Below are 23840 nucleotides of genomic sequence, written 5' to 3' on the forward strand. Positions count from 1 at the left end.
TGATTCCGCCTTAAAAGTTCAGCCTGTCTGCCTTTCCTGGAAGCCAACATTTGTAAATGTACTCAGTGGTGTCAAGTAAGGGTGAGTTTAAGCTGTGTTACTTCTCCAGTTTTCCAAGGCATCTAAAACACCATAATGACAAGGCCTATTATTATTTGAGGTTAAATGTTTTATCTATAACCCTTTACCACGTCTACATTTGACATCATTAGCCCGATTAGAGCCAGTGCTCTGTCGGATGATCCCCCCGTTACAGGGAGATTTAGTCAGCCTCTCTGGATAAGGACAGCCCACTTTTAATCATATCCCACAAAGCAAACCAAGAGGATGAGCATGTGTACAAGCAAACACATATTGTTAGTAAACACAGATGACATGTTGAATAAGATGTGCAGAGGGAATGGATGGAATCAAGGTAAGGGAAACAGATCACCATGTGGTGATCACTAGCAGGAAGAGTTGTGGCGAGTGTGAGATCCAGTGAAAAGGAAGAGAGAGACAAGGAGATGAAGAGAGGAGAACCTTGTGTGATGAGGGATGAGCTGAGCCCCTGTCGTGAGGCAAGAAAGAATCTGCCAGCAGTATTAATGTGCCAGTGTTGCTTAAGCTGATGGGCCACAGTATGAAGGAAAAGGTCTTAGATGGAGGAGATTTCCAAGACTGAAAGCATCGGGTCAAAGTGAAAATCGGTCTGCATAGGAAAGAACTACCCGTCACGTGATCATAATTGTTTAAGGATGGTAATAAATCCGTGTTCCTGCTGTTGTTGAAGTAGTGTAATCCTGTCTGCTACACAAGGAAAGTCAAGGAAAGGGGATGCTGGCTCTGGTCCTGGGAGTTTCATTAGAAATGCGGCCCTGGGTGTGTTTGAACCCTCCAGAGCAGGAATTAGAAGCTAAGCCAAAAAGACCTTGAATCACAGCCAGCGAGAGAAAGGGAGTTTGTGTGTGAAAGTAAATCCTTGATCAATGCAGATGTCTCTGGGGCCTTACAATTCCTCATGAATTTGGTTGAGAGTTGTTTGAAATTTTACTGAGAAATGTTTTGTTAAGGAACATTGCTTGAATGGCAGCCCATCAGCTCAATCTCAAAGCGGGTCAAGGCACAAGGGAACATTGTGAAATCAAGCTCGATGAACTTTTAAGATCAATTCACTCCGTTCTTAATTACAACATTGACTTTTAAATAGTATGAAGGATGTTAAAGCCCCTCTGTGCAGGGTTTGAACATTTGGACTTCAGCACCCCGAGGTGGCAGCATATAAAAGACACTGTGGGAGGCAGCAATGTGTGCCAATGTGTGTACAGCCGTAACAATTACCAGGGAAAAAGTATCTTTAAAAGGCAGGCGTCTCTGTCCATCTGAATGTCTGAACCGCACGCGGAAAAGAAGAAAAGACATCACATGCAGCACAGAAGTAAACATGGAGGCCACGGTGTTCTAATGGTTGTTACACTTTTGTGTAAATTAACTAGGGCTGTCCCCTGAACGTGACACATTCAATGTTAATAACATAAATGTAAATAAAACTAAGCAAGCAATATCGTTGACGAAAAATGTAGCTTAAAAAAATGAAAGCTCTCTCGTGTCTTCAATAATAATATTATAAAAAGGTACAGTAATTAGGACAGCACTCCAATTAAACTTGCCACACGGACATTTCGGGCAAGACGCCCTTAATGTTGTTTGCAAACCTGCACTTATTTATGGAATTAAACATTTTTAGTTGTTTGTACAATACAATTTGACAAATGTGCAATATGGGTCAACACTGAATATTGGAGCCTGTACATCAATCTGTTGTGGCAATACATGTAAACAAATGACAGAGGAAGCCAGAAAAAAGTAGTCTTAGTCTCATAACAATATGAATGGACAAAGAGATATATGAAAACATTGCAGATAAGATGAGAGGAGATACTGCATGGTTAAACGTTCGTGATACAAAATGCTTGAAACCATGATCATAGTTGACAGCAGTCAGGTAATAGATGAGTGAAGTGTCCCTGACGGGCTTCTGCTCGGCTCCTGAGGACCACAGCACTGTGAAAACCACACAATAAGCTTGGATACACTCGGCTATGTTTGATGTCATCTTTAACAACTTCACTACAATTAAACAACAAAAGACTGTGAAGGAGGACGCATGAAAAAAAAAAAAGTGGACTTGCCAAACACAACGTATAAAAGGCAAACAATACGCCTCCGAAGGCCAAAGATTCACTTAAGAAGAACAACAGTTCACATTCAAAACTCTGAAACTGTTTTTTCAAAAACACGAAGGACAAATATCTGCAAGGAACAATAACTAAGTAGTAGTCCATTAACACATTTATCCACATTTCAAGTGATAAGGACAATCAAATGCAACCCTAAAAATCAATGTTGAGGAAAATTTATCCACTGCTTTTGACTTTATTCTCAACTTAGGTTTTAAGGCTAGCCATCCATCCATCCAGTTAAATAATGTTAAATATTTTAAAACACGCTATATTCTGAAGTGCATGTCATCTTGGTAATGTAATATTTACTTTGCCATTCATCAGAAAATGTAGCCTAATGTTTCAATGAGCAATAAAGTCTACCTGTCATATTATGTCATGGTAATTCCAAAAGGGCAGTAGTAACAGCAAACTATAGTTTAATAAGAAAAACAAAAAAGGTTCCTCATTTAGGGCAAACTCATTTTCAATTTCAAATAGTGTGTGGTGAATTTACTAAATATTAAGTTGTCCTCTTCTAAATAGTGTACGTATAATAATATTTTGTGGTAACATTGTTCTATTTTCTTGATTTTCATAGTGCTTAGCCATCTAAAATTCCTCCTGTACTGTTTGTGCCCAAAATTACAGCCAGCCATGTTATTTCCATCATTGTAAATAAGCAGCCCACAGCATTGCTCGGCTGTCCCAGCGGTGTTGGTTGTCATGGAGGCTAACAACTCTCATTATGATCAAACGCAAAAGATGAAACTACTCTCTGAGAGAAACAGTGCCAGAAGCAAAGGAGATCAATTAAGGTCATGGATTAGCTGATCGAAAAAAATGGCAATGGTTTAAAGTAGCAGTAAACCAAGTAAGCTTCAAAATATTTCTGAAAACAAGGCATGCCGGTTGATACAAAGAGGATTGGACGAGATGAAGGAATCATGAAAGACTAATTATTATGTGTGATTGTTAGGTACTTCACTGAAACATTGGGGCTTGGATTTAAAATCTGTCAAGAGGGTAAGTAATATGGATTATGTCCTATCACTATATATATTTATATAACATTGTCAGTATATATTGTGAAATGGCAAACTACCTAGAAATTACATTTTAAAAAGGTGTTAAAAATGACCACACAGAATCTCAGAAAAGGAACAGTTATGACAAAATCTATATAAATCCATATTGCCATAAGGCTTTCCTGCTGAGTAATTTAACAACACTGCTTGCAATGGTCTAATACAACCAGAAGTAAAATGTATAAAAGGGATAGCCACCTTACGTTAAATGATATGGCACAATCTCTGTCAAGTGAAAAATTTGTATCCAACATTATTACACGGCTTTGATGAATACTTGATTCTGATTGGTCAATTATGGCATTCTACGATCTGTGCTGCTATAAATAACAGGCCGTTGCTATGGACGCACCTCTGATCATAGACTCTGGAGGACCATTTTTAAATCAATTCAATCATTTTGAAATTTGTAATTAGTAGCCGTGTCATAATAATAATAATATTAATATATATATATATATATATATATATATATATATATATATATATATATATATATATAGCGAGCAGCTCATTGTTGCGAATGAAACCCCTTCAGACTGATTTAAGACGCCGTGTCCTTCATCACACTGTCAGGGTTTGATTTGCAATAATGACCTGCTCGCTCTACAGTATCTTTTTTTCTTGTATATCGCCGCCATATTGCCCAACTCTACACTTGTCCTGGTATCATTAGAAGTTTTAAGTTTATGACAAAAAACAATAAAGTACAGTACGGAGAAATTTTAAGTTTGTGTTTTGGTATCATTATGTTTAATGTAATTTAGGGACAAAACTAGTCCAAACTAATTCTGTGATCCTGACCTGTCTTTCCAGTGTTTTTCATGGTGGTCCGGTTGGAGGATTCAGTGTTGAACTTGTCGAGCACCAGCTCCTGGTACTCCTCCGAAACCAAAGCTTGTTCATCTGCAATGTCCACAGGTGATTGGTTGTTCGCAGCACATTCTGGGTATGAGGCTGCCCAGCTTCGAGGTCCATGGCTTCCTGCAGAAATAGAAGAAACAAGAGCTTATGAAAAATGTAGACTACCACAGAATCCAATTTCTCTACGGATTCTTGCTATAACTAACACCAAATTAGAAATAATGTGACAATATTACTGCTACAGCAGCAGTCAGGTTTCAATATGCCATTAACGGAAATTGAGAGAAAGAGGACAATGATTATTTCATATTCATTCAGCTGCTGTGCCCTCTAAACTCCTCCAACAGCTGGGAAAACATGTAAACACAATGAAAATTCATCATCTGACTACAGGCAATTCTAGCGTTAATTGTCCATACATTATATAAATATCCAAATGAGGCAGATTCTACAGTTCTACACACATTGAAACTTGAGCCTAGAATGGTTGCTGAGTTAATGTGGGTCTGTGCCTCAGATAGGTTTAAAAACAAAAAACATGATACCTAAAAGGCTATTCAATAGAAAATACTTCACGTTAACAATTAATGTGCAGTGTGCTGCAAATGAACTTCCGGTAGAATCCCCATCCACTGTCTGCTCTTTTAATCCTCTATCCCCTACAGTGGCGCTTCTACAAAGGAATAATCCACAACCGACAGGGGTCCCCTTGATCTCTTCTCGGGTACAATGGGCCAATGCAACAACAAAAGCTGAGGGATCAGGGGAACAAGGAAGCATGGATGGATTTGAACTTTTCTGGGTTAACACAATATTCATGATCCCATTCCCTACAGATATGGGGCAACTTTACTACTGGCTCATGAAAAAGATATGAGAACCGCTCTTTACTAAAACACCCTGGATCAAGGGCGGCTTCATGTCTTGTAATGTATAAACACCTTGCAGCTAAAGACACTGTTGTAGAGTCCCTCAGAAAGACAGCGCTATTCAGGATTATTTTTGGAATATCCAATGTTTTACCACGTCAGCCATTAAACAACCATAAACATGGATCATGGGGAGCGCAGACACAAACAGGAATTATTTCATTCGTCTCTACAAAGAATAGGTCACAAAAAAGTGCACAAATGATGTTAAGCCCTTGGAAATGTCTCAGATTTGTCCAGTGACCAGTTCAATTAAGACTTATTGTCTTTTAAACACCACCGGCAAGATTATGGGCTGGAGAGGTCTAGATGTCATATAAATGTTGGAATGGCTGCATTTCTAACTAATTACTCCATTAAGAAGCAGGATTCAATTTGTCCATCATTGCTTTAAACTTACCAATATGTCTGTACCAGTGCAACTCCCAATATTTAACTAACACTGGAGCAGAGCCCATTATGAATGCAATACTATTATCATAAGGTGAGAGAAAGCTGTGTGCCAATCATAAATACACAATGGGGATTCATATAAAATGGAGCAACTGTTTACCTTATTCAAATAAAAAGTGTTATGTGTACAAAATCTTCTGTTAAGTCTTTACGTAGAAACAAATTATGTATTTAGTATCTTCCACTTGATTTGTGCTTGCTGAAAAGTTAGCCATAGCCTCGCCATCAACATGGACGTTTTCGGAATTCAACTCAATTAGCTCCATTAAACACTATTTTGATTAAAGGTTAAAGCTCTATTAAGCAATTCATTTAATATCAACACTGAAGCCACTGACTCCCTGTAATTCAAAAGCCTGGCTACCAAGGCCAGTCTCACTGAGAACACAACACAATCAATATGGGAGAGCTGAAGAAAAAAGCCAGACATCTAGCAAGCTAAAGGCAGATTTTAGCTTTAGGAGTTGATTGACCAAACAGTAAAACCTAAACAGGGGTTCAAAAAGAGTACTGAATATGCTGCTATTTTTCTGTTTAATGTGAAACATTTAATACTAACTCACAATGTGTTGCCATTTAGCTTAAAGTCAAAACAAAATGGATCTGTAATTATTTTTGGCACTATATCATTGGACTTGAAATATCCAGCATATACCAGGCCAATATATCAGCCGATATCACCTTATTGCAGATATATTGGTACATGTGTATGTGTCAAGTGCTAAGTAAAAAATAATCGCAGGACATAAATGCTAAAGTAGGTTTATCGTCAGCATTACATAGTTTGTCCACCAGAGAGCACTGACAAGTTTAGTTGATGATTTAGTATGTATCTTAAAATCTAAGGGATCTGCATCAATATTGTTATCTTATGTGCTTGTATAAAAAATAATAATATTACTTTCGGCCTATGTATTGGATTTTGTAAACTCCCAAATATATCGGTCTCAAAAATCCAGTATCTGTCGGGCTGTAATATTTATTAATCAGTGATGGTGCTTGTGAGACAAGCTATATTAGTTTACTTGTATACCCACACAGTTTTTACACAATTTTCAGTGTATGTATCTGAATGTTTCTAGGTCAAACATTGGAGCTTAGACTATTGTAGGTTTAGCATACAGTAAAGTAGTACACATATTCTCGTTGGCAGAGCTGTCTGAAGAGCAATGCCTCCAGTTGCTTTATAACATTTACCACTCCCCTAAAAGACAAAGCGTGCTCTGTGGGCTACCAACAATAAAAAACACTGAGAACTATTCAGGTGGATGTGACGTGAGCAAGTCTGAAATTTGTAAGTCTTCCGGTAGCTGCGCCAAGAGAAATCTGAATCATTCCGAATCTTGCAGAGACAGAGAGTGTGAGTAGGAGCTGTCCATGAGCATAGGAGCAGGAGCAAAACGTTGCTGAAATATTTTGTTCCGATGCTTTCATGGACTTTCTATGGGCTTCTCCCTTGACTGTATGCCTCCACGTACCCGTGATTGCCTGCGAGCTTTTCCTGACTATACAGTCATTTCTCTATTATACGTCAGAAAGTCGCGTGGTTATGACACAATCGTTAGCCTACTTTTACAAAAACGACTTCATACCGAGCCGGTTTTCTATATGGCCATCTGATCCAGGCCGGCATGTAGCTACATGCTAATGTCAGGGAAACCTGTAATCTTGGCTGCCGATTCTGATAACATTCCTGCTAGAACATGTCCGGTTGTGTAGTTTGTGGTTTAGAAGCCTTAACCTGTGATTTTGTTATGGTAAAAAGTACCGCTATATACTCTGTTGCAGTCAGTCTCCAGCTGCAATGGACTGTACAGAGACAGCACAGCACAGATAAACAGTATATAATAGGTCTCCTTTCAGTGAATTCTAGCAAACTACAAAAACCTTTTGAAATGTTACTGAGATATATATGGCCTCGACTGACATATCTCACAATAAAAACAAATTCCCTTGGTCAGCTGTGTGGAGACAGATTCGATGTTGACTCGGACCATGACAGGAAGTTAGCCCTAATCTAATTGTTGGATGATATATGCAAACATGAAGCTAAGATATGAATAAATATCATTAAACAAACTAACATGTCAATAGTTTATCACATCAGAAAAACATGGTGTGAGTAAAGGCCACTTTGACTCAAAGTGTAACTAGGGAAAAGTGTAATGTTTTGCTTATTTTACCATTAAAACACACATTATATCCTATTTACTGCGAAAGATAATTCTGCCTTTCAGCAACAGAAAGGGAGGAGCAGCGTTAAAATCAGATAAGTGAGGGTTGCACAGCAGTCAATTAATCTGTCTCATTGCCATCCATCAGAATGACTATAATCCTAGTGGTTAAGCCTTTCCCACTCTAGCTCTGCCTCTACAGTATACGGCTGAGGTGGACAAATTAAAAATAAGTACTAAGTGTTTAAAAACACAGCGGGTTGCACGACACACTAAATTCTAATGAAAATCTTTATAGGTGCTATCAGGTAATTCATGAGGTATGCTGATCGTTTTATATGCTTATGATGGACAAAGATGAGCGAGTTACACTGATGTTACAGCTCACCTTCTGGGACTATAACAATATTTAGCAGAATGGGTCTATAACCATTGTTGCAAAGGGAAACTAGTGAATCTGAATCACCAAATCCTACTTGTGTGTGAAACTTGTAATGTTCTATATTTGTTGAGACTGTGAAAGCAAGGTGTGATTATTCTTGAGTTTATCTCGTCGTGTTCCTAGGGTGGATTGCATTATATAGTTTTAGTTTTGCTTTTATTTGGGGTTTGTGTTCTTTAGTCTTTGATGTAAATGTAACTTGTTTCATGATAGGAATCAGATGTTTATCTGTAGACCAGGCTGCAACACTCATGGACAAATGATAGGATTCTGATTGACATTAGCGCCTAAATAAACAGCATAGACAGTTTTATCTGGTCAGCTGTTTACAGTAAGCAGTTACAACTTCTAATTGCAAGATATTATTGAATGTTTAATATTGAAATGTGCCTCATTTGCGTTGTCTGGGGTACTTTGGGGATTTACACAATGCTGCATTTTCAGTGTGTACAGATTGTTTACTGTATGTATCAATATTCTAAGCGTCATATCACCTCAAAGAAATTCAACATATGGCAGTAGCACAACAAGCAGCCATATCTGTTAAACATATTAGTACAAAACATATGAAAATAACCTCACCAAGAAGGATTCTAGCAGGTTTGATGCTGAACTGTCCATAAGCCTACATTTACCCCCTGCCTTTACAAAATGCATAGTTCTCACAGACTGCGTGCTTTTCTGAGTTTAAGTAATTTTCTACACCCTATAAGGCAGACCCTATAATTGCAGCACGTGTTTACAGCATCTAGGCCTCATCAATTTTAAGAGAAATTTAATAATGCCTCCATTTAGTAATTTATGATTTATGCTAGGAGTAAGATGAGTGATGTTTATAAAGTCCATACTGTTGTTAATCCAACCTTTTTCTGGGCTCACTTCTGTTCTGTCTGATGTGACACCGCTCTTGTTTTAAGTAAAACAGGCACATGTTTCTCTCAATCTGGCACTTTCAGCTCCAGGCGTCATCCCATTAACCTCGGGATAAACAGCCATGCCTGTGCTACCATGGCAATGCTGACAGAATGGCAATTGCCTTGTCATTTCCGTTTTGTCCCTCTGAGAGAAAGCATCCATGCTGTATGCCGCCTGGCAGACCTCCCAGAACTGGCACACTAGCATTTGCAAAAATCTACGCTGATCAGTCCATATGTATGAGTGGCACTGACAACACAACATGGCCTGCAGATATAAGGCACAGTATCGACAGCACTGAGAGGGGTCACAATAGTTGTTGCCGTTGGAGCAGTGGTAAAAGAGATTGAAGCCTTTGTGTATGCTGCAGAATCCCTTTAGCGAATGCAGGATAACATTTTGAACAACATTCCTGCTGTCAGTTTCCGTATGCTGATAACACTCCAGATGGTGGACACTGAGCCATTGTAGCACTGGGGAGTATCAAATGTCCAGGTTAGACAACTGATGAGCTGAGGGCTTGTACAATGTGGGGGCGAGCCAGAAAAGTCAACTAAATTCTGTAATCAGTCAATTAATAACCAGCTAATGGCAGATATTTCTTTCTTATCAGCCAGCAACACTTCCTGTAGGATGGTCTCTGACATTTAAAATCATAGACTACAGGAAATCATAGACTACAGGTCTGATGGGGCAACAAGTAGGAGTGGTCAGATTATCACACAGGTTAAAAATAAACCCTTGGGTTAGTCAAATGTATTTGGAAGAGAAAACAAAGACCGGTAAAATGGTTACCCAAACTGTCTGTTGTAAACGTCTAAGAAACACCTTACAGCCCGAATTCCTGGTACAACTTTTACATTTCGTATGTAGTTGTTTGCACTCTTGAGAGATTATTAGCTAGATTACTGGTGTGCTCAATTTTGGTTTGACCTCCAAGTTAAATGATAGCTGATCTGGTCAAACTAATGGCTTGTTTACGACCTCTATGATCATCTGACTGCCTGCATTTGTTGCCCTGTTGGACCCAATTTTAGCGACAAATACTTTGGTAACTATGTTGTCATAACTGATGACCGATGGTATGAAAACAAAACCCATGTTGTGCAGCAATAAACCATGGTTTTACTTTGAAATAAAAGGTAACCACAAACAAGGACATTTTATCTTTGAATTTGTCTAAAATATTTTGTCAAGACGAGAACACTCTATATCAACAGTATGTTTAGCACACATGGAAGATTTGGTACTGCAAAAGATTCATTTAAATACATAATCTTTTTTTTGTATTTGTATTTAATCTCCATTTTGACAGATTGACACTGAGATATTTCAGTCTGGACCAAAGTAGTGGAGCGACTACTATATCAATATTATATCGATATCGTGATATGAGACTACATATCGTCTTAGATTTTGGATATCGTAATATGGAGTGTTGTCTTTTCCTGGTTTTAAAGGCTGCATTACAGTAAAGTGGTCATTTTCTGAACTTACCAGACTGTTGTAACTGTTCTATTATTTGCCTTTATACCCACTTAGTCATTATATCCACAATACTGATGATTATTTATCAAAAATCTCATTATGTAAATATTTTGTGAAAGCACCAATATGCAACACTACAATATCGCTGTGGTATCGATATCGAGGTATTTGGTCAAAAAATATCGTGATATTTGATTTTCTCCATATCGCCCAGCCCTACTATAAACTACAATACCAGAGCCCCCTTGGCACAAAACACACCAACAGACCTTCTCCCTCCCTCCAGCATCACTTCGTTCCACTGTGTCTGTGTCTCACAGATCACTTTACATGCTTCCTGGCAGCTCTGTAACCTAATGGCTGGGTTGTGATGAGGGAAAGGGAGAGAACTCAGCGCACAGCTGAATTGACTGCGAGAAGGAAGCAGACTCCGTCTATTGAACGATGCCGATTGTGAGTGTTTAACAATGAAGATAGAGACTCCAAATGCACCAGGTATAACAAGCAGCACCAAGTATAACAAGCAGCCAGGGATGGATATGGTTTACAAATTTAGTCACTAGATCAGAGTTTCATAATTTCTTGGATTCACTAATACCTAGAGTGGGACTCAGTCTAACACTTTTGTTTTCTGTGCTATGTGGGATTCTGGGTTTCATGTTAAGATGCACGACAATAAGAGACAGCATGCAACTACAATCAAAGTGAGGAAAATCATCCTGGCAAAATTGGGGCAGCCAATTTTGGTGACTGACTGTTCCCAAGTCTAAATAAGGTCATGCTGCCAAAACTACAAACTGTTACACCAGAGTGAAATATGTGACTAAACAACAGAGACAAGCAGTGGAAACTTTCAGGTAAATGAAAATATGTTTCAATTGCAACAATTAGCCTATATCGCCTTTGTGTGTGATTTTGTATTCATAGGGAAATGTACTTTCAAAGGACTTTCTCGTTAGATTCTTTGACTGAGCGGACTGCGTAAGACGAAAAAATGGTCATTGAACCAAGAAGGTAAAAACCCATATTACCCTCAGTGGGCGTTAGTAGGCTTCAAAGACAAGTGAGGTAATATGCGATGAAGAACAGTTAATACTTTTTACCCATGTATTATAAAATGTGAAAATAATTGCAGTCTGCTTCGGTGCTTTTGAAAGCTTTATCTCAACATTGTCTAAAATCCACTTCTCAGAGGAGATCTGAAGGAACAGATATATCAATATATCAGTGCAGTTTGCAAGAATGACAAAAGGCGTCTGGGGTCACTGTGGGGGACACAGAGGGTGATACATGAGTGAGTCTTCAGTTACACTTCACCAAATTAAAAGGTGCATTTATTTGACCAGTTCTGTTGTGAACAAAGAAGCAAGAGAGTAGACACACAAAAGATGCTCTCTTTGTGTTCCTTTACTTTATTGTAGAGACACTGACACAACAATGAGAAAGTTAAGAATGACAAATGAAAAAAATTACAGCTGTCAGCTGAGAATAGAATGGAGTGGAAAATGCAGCCCCAACAAGTAGGATTAGCCATGTTTCTTGAAGATAGCTTTTAATAAAATCTCATTAGAATAAGGATAAATAGCTACAGTACAAGGTATCATTTTTATTGAATGTGTAGGAAATGTAATACAGTGTGGCTTTTGCATTAAAGCATGTGTCCCCAGTCCTAATATTGTTTTTAACTGATAGTATTAATCAGTCAAATTATTATTGTTGGTTAACAGTTAATTATTAACATCCCTAGTTTTCACAAACAAGAACACAACAAAAGTTTTATAACAAACAAATGAATACATGTTTAGCAAGGAATTATCGTTTTCCGATGGACATGAATCTTTGAATCAGTCTGGTCGAATGTAAACAGCGGTGGGACAGAACAGGCTGTTATAACAGAGCTGCTCCCAGAACTTTACCAACATATCTGCCTCCACACCTTACTGATCAAGTATCAAAATCGGCATGCACGATGGTTAATGATTAAAAATGGTACCAGATATCAAATTGAGCTAGTACGTTGTTCTTGTCCACAAAAAATGTAAAAAGTAAATGAACTAAGTGCATATCCACCACTGGTTTTGCTGAAATTCATCATGTTTACAGCTCTACTCTCCTCTCCGGGAACCATCACCTTATCGTGGTGGAGAGGTTTGTGTGCCCCTATGAACCTGAGGGCTGTGTTGTCTGGAGCTTTGTGCTCCTGGTAGGGTCTACGTGGCATCCATCTCTCCATCCCATGGGCCCACCACCTGTGGGAGGAACCGCTGGGGTCGGGTGCGCTGCCACACGGGTGGCAGTTAAGGTCAGGGGCCTCGACGGACCAGACCCGGGCAGCAGACGCTGGCTCTGGGGACGTGGAATGTCACCTCTCTGTGGGGGAAGGAGCCGGAACTTGTGCGGGAGGTGGAACGCTACCGGTTAGATCTGGTGGGGCTTACCTCTACACACAGTCTCAGTTCTGAAACCATACTCCTGGATAAGGGTTGGACTCTTTTCTTCTCCGGAGTTGCCCAGGGTGTGAGGCGCCGGGCGGGTGTGGGGATACTCACAAGTCCCCGGCTGAGCGCTGCTACGTTGGAGTTTTCCCCGGTGAGGGGTAAACTCGGAGAGGGTCGCCTCCCTATGCCTGCGGATTGTGGGGGGGGGGGAAACTCTGTTGTTTGTGCATATGCACCAAACAAGAGTTTGCAGTATTCGGCCTTCTTGGAGACCTTGAGTGGAGTCCTGCATGGGGCTCCAGTGGGGGACTCCATAGTTCTGCTGGGGGACTTCAACGTCCACGTGGGCTTCAGAGACACATGGAGAGGCGTGATTGGGAAGAACGGCCTCCCTGATCTAAACCAGAGTGGTTGTTTGTTGTTGGACTTCTGTGCTAGTCATGGATTGTCTATAACGAACACCATGTTCGAACATAGGGATGCTCATAAGTGTACTTGGTACCTGAGTACCCTAGGCCAAAGGTCAATGATAAATTTTATAATCGTTTAATCTGATCTGAGGCCGTATGTTTTGGACACTCGGGTGAAGAGAGGGGCGGAGCTGTCAACCGATCACCATCTGGTGGTGAGTTGGGTCAGGGGGTGGGGGAAGACTCTGGACAGACCTGGTAAGGCCAAACGGGTAGTGCGGGTAAATTGGGAATGTCTGGAGGAGACCCCTGTCCGACAGACTTTCAACTCACACCTCCGGCGGAGCTTTTCGTGCATCCCTGTGGAGGCTGGGGGCATTAAACCCGAGTGGACAATGTTCAAAGTTTCCATTGCTGAAGCTGCGGCGAGGAGCTGTGGTCTTAGGGTCTTAGGTGCCTCAAGGGGCGGTAACCCACGAACACCGTGGTGGACACCGGTGGTCAGGGAAGCCGTCCGACTGAAGATGGAGTCTTTCCGGGATATGTTATCCCAGAGGACTCCGGAGGCAGCTCTTCAACATTGCGTGGAAGTCTGGGATGGTGCCTAAGGAGTGGCAGACCGGGGTGGTGGTTCCCCTTTTCAAAAAGGGGGACCAGAGGGTGTGTGCCAATTACAGGGGTATCACACTTCTCAGCCTTCCTGATAAAGTCTACTCCAAGGTGCTGGAAAGGAAGGTTCGGTCGACAGTCGAACCTCAGGTTGAAGAGGAACAATGCGGATTCCGTCCTGGTCGTGGAACAATGGACCAGATCTTTACTCTCGCAAGGATCCTGGAGGGAGCCTGGGAGTATGCCCAACCGGTCTACATGTGTTTTGTGGATCTGGAGAAGGCGTATGACCGGGTCCCCCGGGAGATACTGTGGGAGGTGCTACGGGAGTATGGGGTGAGGGGGTCCCTTCTCAGGGCCATCCAATCTCTGTACGACCAAAGCAAGAGCTGTGTCCGGGTTCTCGGCAGTAAGTCGGACTCATTTCAGGTGAGAGTTGGCCTCCAACAGGGCTGCGTTTTGTCACCAATCCTGTTTGTAGTATTTATGGACAGCATATTGAGGCGTAGTCGGGGTGGAGAGGGGTCGCAGTTCGGTGGGCTGGGGATCTCATCACTGCTTTTTGCAGATGATGTGGTCCTGATGGCATCATCAGCCTGTGACCTTCAGCATACACTGGATCGGTTGGCAGCCGAGTGTGAAGCGGCTGGGATGAGGATCAGCACCTCTAAATCAGAGGCCATGGTTCTCAGCAGGAAACCGATAGAGTGCCTTCTCCAGGTAGGGAATGAGTCCTTACCCCAAGTGAAGGAGTTCAAGTACCTTGGGGTCTTGTTCGCGAGTGAGGGGACAATGGAGCGGGAGAATGGTCGGAGAATCGGCGCAGCGGGTGCGGTATTACATTCAATTTATCGCACCGTTGTGACGAAAAGAGAGCTGAGCCAGAAAGCAAAGCTCTATATCTACCGGTCAGTTTTAGTTCCTACCCTCACCTATGGACATGAAGGCTGGGTCATGACCGAAAGAACAAGATCCAGGGTACAAGCGGCCAAAATGGGTTTCCTCAGGAGGGTGGCTGTTGTCTCCCTTAGAGATACGGTGAGAAGCTCAGTCATCCGTGAGGAGCTCGGAGTAGAGTCGCTGCTCCTTCGCGTCGAAAGGAGCCAGTTGAGGTGGTTCGGGCATCTGGTAAGGATGCCCCCTGGGCGCCTCCCTAGGGAGGTGTTCCAGGCACGTCCAGCTGGGAGGAGGCCTCAGGGAAGACCCAGGACTAGGTGGAGGGATTATATCTCCAACCTGGCCTGGGAACGCCTCGGGATCGGGATATTCCATGTCTTAGAAAATGTCTTTACATGCTATTTATTTACAGATTTTATCCTTTAATCTGTTAAACTCCTCAACCTCCCTCCTTTGTAGACCTTTCCCAACACTATACTATCTGGTAAATATGATGAATACCATCCCCATACAATAAATATAACTTCCCATCATTGTATCCAGTATCAGCTTCCATAGAGTTACTGCAGACACCAAATGTGACAGTAGGGCTGGGACGATAAGCTTTGGGGTGCCGATTCAATTTGTATTGCGATTTTGATTTATTATGATTCTGGAAGTATTGCAATTTGATAGTATTGAGGATTGTGATTTTCTTTTCCTTCTTAACAAAAACAAAACTTCAATAATACACATATATCATGAGACATTTCTAAAAACGAATTATTTTCTAGGAATTGACTGACTTTTTTGTCAGGTCAGTCAGTTGGTCAGTCTGTGACATTTATTTCATTTGTAAAGAACATTTATTTTCTGCTTTCGGTCTGTTTTGATGGAAAAGGATATGATGTAGTCGCCGTCAGAAGAATTAGGTTAATCATTAGTAAACAACAAATAAATAAAAAAAATATTGATTCTAGGGAAATGAACCGATTTTAAAAATTGTTGCAAAAAAACTCATGGTGTATATGATATTACATTTTTTTTCCCACCCCCTTGTGACAGGTGATTAAAGGTCTAGCTGTTCTTGGATATAGCTGGCAGGAGGATCAGATGAGTTACTACCTTCACTTAAGTGTAATGCTTAAGCCAAAGTGACATAAAAAGCAGACAAAATCTAATGAATTATCATTTCAATGGATCATCAATAATCCTCTGCTATCTCAAGTTGCACTCCCTTTTGCTGATGCTGCGGGTCACTTGCTGACCCCTGTTACATACGTAAGTTCAAATAGCTTTTTATATAACAGAGAGTCAGTTTAGCTTTAGTTTTTGGTGATGACGGATATGATAAGGCAGGAGTTTTGTTAACGGATTCTGTCCTTTCAGTTTAAATGAGTTAGATTTCCGGGCTTCACAATGCTTCCTTGGGTGGTCCGAAGTGGTACTTCACTTAAATATGAATCTGCTTTATTAGTCAGAAAGATCTGCATTCATTTATCATCTCCTACAAATGCAGTCCAAGCCGCCACTGTGCTTCTAGCAAACTCAACAAAAACCTTTAATGTGCTGCCGTCGACCTGCCATGGAGGCTGATGGCCAAATTCATTTTGTACAGCAACAATCTTCAAACACAAACACTTTCTGCCACGACATGAGACACAGAGCTCTTTCAGTCAACTTTTATTAAAAGCTTTGCCCTCTACAAAAGAGTTTGCTTTTCAGAAATTGGTACAAGCTCCCATGACTCAAACCACAAAGGATCAAACAAATCAGAGTGGTCATCTCAATAGAGGCAATAAAGTAAACCAGTGTCAAGAAAAAGCTTTTCTACTTCCAGCACGTTTTTTCCAGCATTTCATGGCAATCTAATGGCCAATTAGCAGGACTGAAGCCAACTGTTGTAAAGAGAGAAGTGGAGGTTAAATGTCTTGTCTACAGAGAAGCTAATAATCACAACTTAGAATGTGGTAAGGCTATAACGTGGAGTTACGGTGGGAAGAGGCTCAAAGCAAGCTCACAAGCCAATGCGTTTGTATAGCGACAGAATGCCTCAAGTGAGACAGAAAAAAAAAAAGAAAGAGTAAAAAAATAATGCTGTTTTAATGCCATACCTTTATAAAAGCTGTAGATGTCTACAAGAGGACAAAATAAAGTAGTCTGTATGTTGCTTTCTTGTAGAGTACCATCGTCTTCCTCTGATGAGTGTTGTGTGAACTGACACTGACAGGCACCAGCACAACCACCAGACACCGGAATCTCTTTTTTCTTTACCTGTAAGTGAGCAGCTTTTGAGTTGCCAGTTTGCAGTGAAAAGGGTGTGTGGGTGTCTGACTCAAGTTAAACAATCTAATCTGGAGACGTTGCCTGTCTGTCAAACAAAAAGAGGAGTTAATGCTGATTCCACTTGGTTCCTTTAAGGGTCGGGGAATTTAAAGAGGTTTCCCAAAGGAGACGATAAAATGGAAGCAAATATGGTAGACATATTCTGTACTCGACCCAGTGGATTTGAAATGAAACAATGACTATGAGGGCTACCTCAGTCATAATATGATAGTGTTATAATCACAAATCACATCAGATGAAATGTAGAATTGTATTTGAACGGTCTCCCCTGAATTTAAGGGGACAGGAATCTCTTGATGTGAAATATAATAATATAATATATTTTAATATGGTTGCAAATCCTTCTGCATTCAATCAATGTCTGAAATCTATACCCCACAGACACCCGCAGACACTCCCTGGTGATGTGCTGTCTAGTCATCTTCACTTCTTCCTCGTTTCAGTGGCTTTTTTTGCCTCCAGTCTGGTCTGCTCATTTGCACACCAGTCAAGAGCGCTCTACCGTTTTCCCATAAATAAAACTTGTTGTCGGTCTCTTCCATTTAGGACCATTGTTCTACTCCAGTGTCCTTAAATTGATGGATTATTTCAACAAAGGGCTATGAAGTCCTGCACTGTTCATCCAACATGGACCCCCTCAAAACATCCAGCTGAAAAGTCAACACTTAAAGCTGATTTGACATTTTAGACCCAATGCGCTGGAGAAAACAGCAACAAAATGACTAACATATCACTGTTTAAATAATGCCTGGGTACACTGCACATTTTAATCAAATTCCATCATCATCAGTTCCGATTTAAGGTTACATAATGGTTTCTTTGAGGCGTTATCTTAACCCAGACATGTTTCATTGTGCAATTAACAGTGTGACCTCATAACCCTCACTCCACCCGGCCATTCAAGATCCGGGCTTTCCTTCCAGCCCATGTCTATAGGAGAGGGTGGAGGAAAAGACAAACAATCCATCCGCACATACAATGTGTCTCAGGCAACGCTTTAAAAGACAAAAGGGACCTTATAGTTAGCCACAAACTTCGAATCCTTAAATATACTGTACGTTTCCAAGTTGATTATTCATGTATTCATGACTTCCCTTTCCAAATCAGTAATGGCAAGCAATCTTTGATATCTTAAAACTCATTTATGCATCAAGAATTGAAAAGAGATCAAATATTGAGGAGTTGATTAGGCGCTTATGAGACCTGTGAGAAACGATGCATTCCAAAGTAAAAGTAGCACCACGACAAAACTATACACATATGTATTAATATTATTTTATTTAAATAAAGTCTAAATTTGCTCAGTGTCTGAGCCTGTCAGTGTGGCAATCCATACAACCATTGATTTCAGGTGGTCTTGCCGAGTTCTGAGAAGAAGGCATCTGTTAAGGATGGCGCCACGGTCGTCTCAGAGCCTGAGCTCAATCTTTAATCAGGGGTCATTGTGTTCCACACAGCAGACCCAAACACATAAAAGCAGGTAGAGGAAGTGGTAAATCATACAGGCATTGGGGTCTAATTGGTCACCAGAATGAGCTCCAGCCAAAATATTGTTTTCCCTTGGCGCTATCTGCTTCCATCTCGTGGACTTTCATAGAAACTGTGGCTTCCTGTTCTTGGGTGTTGGCCACTGCATAAGTACAACATCCCCTAGTCTGTAAAAATAATCTCCAGGACCTTGCGTGAAAAAAAGGGACAGAAATATATTCTGTCCCCATGAGGAAGAGCTTCTCCTACAATTCAAAAAGTTTCCCCTTCAATATGGCAAGGAGCCAACATGCCTACAAATGTTTCAGAACCTTGACTTCTGTTGGGATCTCAGTCACCACACAATAAATTGCATTACCTACGTAGGGACCGTGCTACTGCTACAGAGTAGTGCATGTGTAGAAGATTTAGCAAGACAATGACAAAATGTTCAGTATACACTGTAACAATGGATCATTGCAAAATGTGACATTTATATGTGATGCCCAAACCTGACTTGACTTCTCAATGTGGCCTATGTGAAAACAGGCCCGCACACAATAAGAATAAGTCACTACCCTCAGGCTCCATTAGACTCATTCTGAGTTGCACACCTTTTTTCTTGAATACAATGGGCTTTACACAACTAACTTATGTAGCATGCCGAAGAAAGACAAGATGGGTGCGGTTTGAGCACGATCACTCTCTGTGTCCCTGTTTGTCTGTTCTGCCTCACAGCACAGCTGCTGTTCTGCGACAGGCGAGGCAGGTGATTGGAGAAGAGGGGGCAAGTGGACAGCTCGCTCTGTCAGATCAAACAGCTGTAGACTGCAGTATCTTTTCACACAATAAATGTCCACAAAATAATTAGCTTAAGTCTGATATCAACTTTTCAAAGCAAAGAGGAAGGGGTGTGACCTGAGTGAGTCCACTGCGCAAGTCTCAACTCTCAATGTGTGAGAGTTAATGTGTTGGTTTTGTTAACTTCACTCTAAACATCATATGGTTTGTAAAGCTTAAAGCACAGTATATTTACCATTTATCCCACTCCACTGTTATTCTTTACATTTTAATCAGCAAGGAGTTACTGTGAACAGACATCTCATACCCCTGATTATTTTCCCATTTCAAATTTTCTCTGCTCATTTTCTGAAATAAGAAACAGTAAGGCTAAGGTCTGTACATTTTATTTTGCTACATGATAAGGAGCATTTGTAGGCTAGTACATTTTGTTAATACAAAAATGGGTCAGGCTTTTAAGTCTCTTCAAGTGCACAGTATGTCCTCCAGTAAGTAGTGAAGTATTATGTTTAAACATTTGCTCATTTGTTGAATAGTAACAGGATGCAATTTTGAGTGATGACAATATTTAATTTATGAATCAAATAATTCCATTGTGTTTATTTAATTTGGGATTTAAATTCAGCTTTAGCCTAAAGTTAAAAAACGTTTTAAACAGAAGGCATGAGGTGACAAACTGATCAGTCAGCCTTTGTTGGCACTAATTCTTAGGTGCATCAGGGTCCTTAATTGTGGATTAAATCTGATCAAATAGTCTAGCATTCTCATTTCAAACACTGAACGTTGCTCATAGAAATTGTAGTGTTTTAAATAGACAGATTTGTTCATTATTTTGGTGCATTCACCGTGTCAAAAGATGACCTCCACACAAACGAGCTCAACATCTCCAACAGCATACAAAGATTTATGTAACCAAAACCAAACTGTAGTAGTGGAAAAACTGACCAGTAGTTGCATTTTGACCAAAGACATGCTGCCTAATTGTTGCAAGCCTTCTGAAGAACTACCCTGGAAGGAACATTTATATTTTTAGCTTTAGGGTATATTTAAACATCTATTTATGCAATTTAAGTGTGCACGACGCCTTTCTCGAGAACCACTCATCCAAACAACTTGACACTGGACAATGCACTTCTTCGGGCCCTGAGCAATACACCTGCCATTAGTCCCCTAGCAATATTACACGTATGTATGTATACACGTCATTTGCTAACAGCTAGCTATTTGGGACCAGGCTATTCCCAGGAAAAAAAGCGGTCATTCCAAAAGTTAAATCTCTTTCTATATTACTGTACTGAGCGACAGAGAGCAAGCTGTACCCAGCATGCCGTTCGGCAGTTCAACAGTTAATAGGGGTCCCCTCTCAATACACTACACAGCGTGTACACAATCATAATAAATGTCCCGTAGATCTCAAATTAAAAGGACATACATAATTACATACACACAGACACCTTCCATTTTAGTTAGATACTGTACTATAAATGGCATCCAATATCATGGGTATATGCAGTAGATGTGCAACTCAGAACTGTCTCATTGATTTAGCTGCTAATGTAAAATCAATCTTAGGCTGTTTAGGTCAGTATGAACCTTATTTTCAGCGTAAAATTGTGCTTTCACGCTTTTATTCCACCAATCGTCAAAACAGTAGCCCAATCAGTATAAAAGGTCTCTCATAATAACTGCGAGCAGTAGAAACTGGCCAATTCCTGAAGAAATGTAATTCTATTTTTAAAAAAGGACAGCAAAGGTAAGGAATAATACATGCCAATCGATGAATGGCTATCTAATAAAAATGCCTAAAAAAGCCCTAAAGTACCAATGTCCTTTGATAAGGATTTCTACCTTCCCTGTAACAGTTGTTTTAGTAACAGTTTCTTTGGCAAACTTTACTTTGTCTAACAAATCATCTCCTCTACAGAGATTTTTATTTAGTTTCAGCTTCAAGGAGTTTGGTCCCTGAAATTCAAAAGTACTATATTTGATGTGGAAGATGTTGTCTTATAAAACACTTCCCTCTAACTTACTTCATCTAGTTTAGGATTACAAACCTTATGTTTGTCTGGCTAATGATGAAGTCTGTGGAGATGGATTTGCATAACTAAAGTAAATAAAGCTAATAAATGAAAGCTCTCTCCGTTAAAACTTCATAGCTGCTTCTCCGCACATTTAAAAGTTGTTTTCCACACAGTATAAAAGAGCAAATGTTTTCTCTTGGGGTTTTGCCCTCTCTGTGTGACAACAATCCAACACTGCATCAGTGCAAAGAAGCCTCTTGCTAATTGTAAATAGGAGGGAGAGGTGAGCAGTCTGTCGAGCAGAACACAGATCTCTACTCTGTAGAGCCGCAAAGTAAAACACTGATTAGTGACGCTACATTACTCCGTTTTGTCCAAGGGCAACTGTTTCACATCAGCTGTCGGAAGCACTGACGCTAACCTCAGCACTCATAAATGTCCTGCAGCTGGCCATACGATATATATAAGAAATAACGATTGTATTTAAATCACAGTCAATATTATAGTAAAGGAATAATTAGTGAGCATTTCAGTAGTTATTAAAATGGAGCTAACGCACTGAGGCTGAAGTAGATACGATAATGTGTGAGGACATCTGCACAACATGCTTTTTTGTTAGTATTGGTCCTCAGAGGAAACAGAAAATCTGGTTCCTTAAATTGAACAAATCAATGCCCTGCATACTTAGACTGTGCACCAACATAGCAAAAATGTAACAGAATCAATCTTTAATTTGTCACATCGCCCTTTCCACCTCTTCCTATTATAGGCTTCTTTTCAGTGAGCACCTTATCTTATTCTAAGCCATCACCTCTTTCTGAGCTGCCATACCCTCATATTCCATTTAAGCACCTTCATCCATTAGTTTAATTATCTCTTCTTTGGCTCGAGGAACTTCAACTAAGCTATGAACTTCCACACCGGAATATTAGAGAAGGCATACTGCAACCACTTTCTCAACTCACTAGTGAGAGTAATTAAATCGTGTTAGCTCAATTGGGTATAAGTGGAAATTGTCAACTCTAAATGTTCTCTTTGTGTCACTTTTAACTACACATTTGGTTACATTAGAGTGAAATAAATGTCATGTTCATGAACTATGGTCTATATTGCTAAAAGAATAATGGTCCAAAACTCTTTTTCTGATTCTGTTCAAATTAGCAAGTCCACTTAGGCACAGTGATGCTTTGAGCTAATTGCTAACATCAGCATGCTAATATGCTCACAATGACAATGCTAACATGTTAAGCAGATATAATGTTCACCATATTCAACACCTGAGTTTAGGTTGATATTAGCTCTTAACAAAAAGTACAGCTGAGGCTGATGGGAATGTCATTAGTTTTCCGTGTGGTCATAAATGATGGTGGCGCTATAGGAAAAGTTAAGGGATCACCAAAGTGATTACAATTCATCCTGAGGGAAACATGAATGCCTTTATCAAATTCCATGGCAAACTATACAATAATTGCTGAGACATTTCACCCAAAGTCACAAATATGAACCTGCTGGTAGCTTCAGAGGAGAAGTCATTACGATACGTCCTCAGAGAACCATGAATGTCGGTACAAAATGTTGTGCTCATCCATCAAGTAGTAGATGTGGAGTCATTTCACTGGATAAGTAAAAGCTTTGACCTGCTGGTGGTACTAGAGGAAAAAGGCAGGGGATCACCAAAGTCAGTAGGATTCATCCTCTGGGCATCATGGACATCTGTACAAAATTTCATGGCAATCCATCCATGAGATATTTCAGTGTGGACCAAAGTGGTGGAACAGCAGGCAGTCAGTGCCATCCCTATAGCAATGCAGCTAGCAAGGCTAAAAATGCCACACATCCCAACCAACACAGAACCAATTGTGTCACCGTTCTTGCATAAAGCAGCTGGACATCAGATGGGGAGGGCAGAGGAAACGGCAGTAGATGCCTGCCAGAGGGCCCTCGTCCTTGACTGAGGGGCCACGCAACGGCACGAGGGTGAGTGGACAGTGGGCCACTGCAGAGCAATGAACCAGGACAGGCATAAGGAGACAGGCAGGCTGCTGTCTCCCAGGGGACAGAGGTTGTGAGACACACAGATGACTCTCACTTACCTGCTTGTTATGACATCAGGATGGCCCCACGGCATGAGGTCACCACTAAGCACACCATTAGCCACAGTCAGCAGTTAGAGGTGAACTATCTCCACCCACATGGTGAACCCTGAGATCTGGTATTTTATTTTGCCTGCTTGTACATGCTATTTTGCGAGAGCTGCTATTTTAAAGGGTTTGGTCCTACATTGACAAATACTGTGAAAACAAGCAAATGTCTCAATA

General features: G+C 40.6%; 1 protein-coding gene across 2 annotated transcripts in view; it reads right to left on the reverse strand.

Annotated features, from left to right (window-relative positions):
* Nucleotides 1-23840, reverse strand: part of ca16b (carbonic anhydrase XVI b) — a 118294-nt gene that overhangs the window by 56360 nt on the left and 38094 nt on the right. For both annotated transcript variants that reach the window (XM_078248666.1, XM_078248665.1), the window contains exon 3: nucleotides 4094-4273. In XM_078248666.1, the coding sequence (XP_078104792.1) occupies nucleotides 4094-4273 (180 nt within the window). The remainder of the gene's footprint in view (nucleotides 1-4093; nucleotides 4274-23840) is intronic.

The sequence above is a fragment of the Sander vitreus genome, chromosome 4 (genome assembly GCF_031162955.1).
Source record: "Sander vitreus isolate 19-12246 chromosome 4, sanVit1, whole genome shotgun sequence".
In the NCBI taxonomy this organism is placed as follows: domain Eukaryota; kingdom Metazoa; phylum Chordata; class Actinopteri; order Perciformes; family Percidae; genus Sander; species Sander vitreus.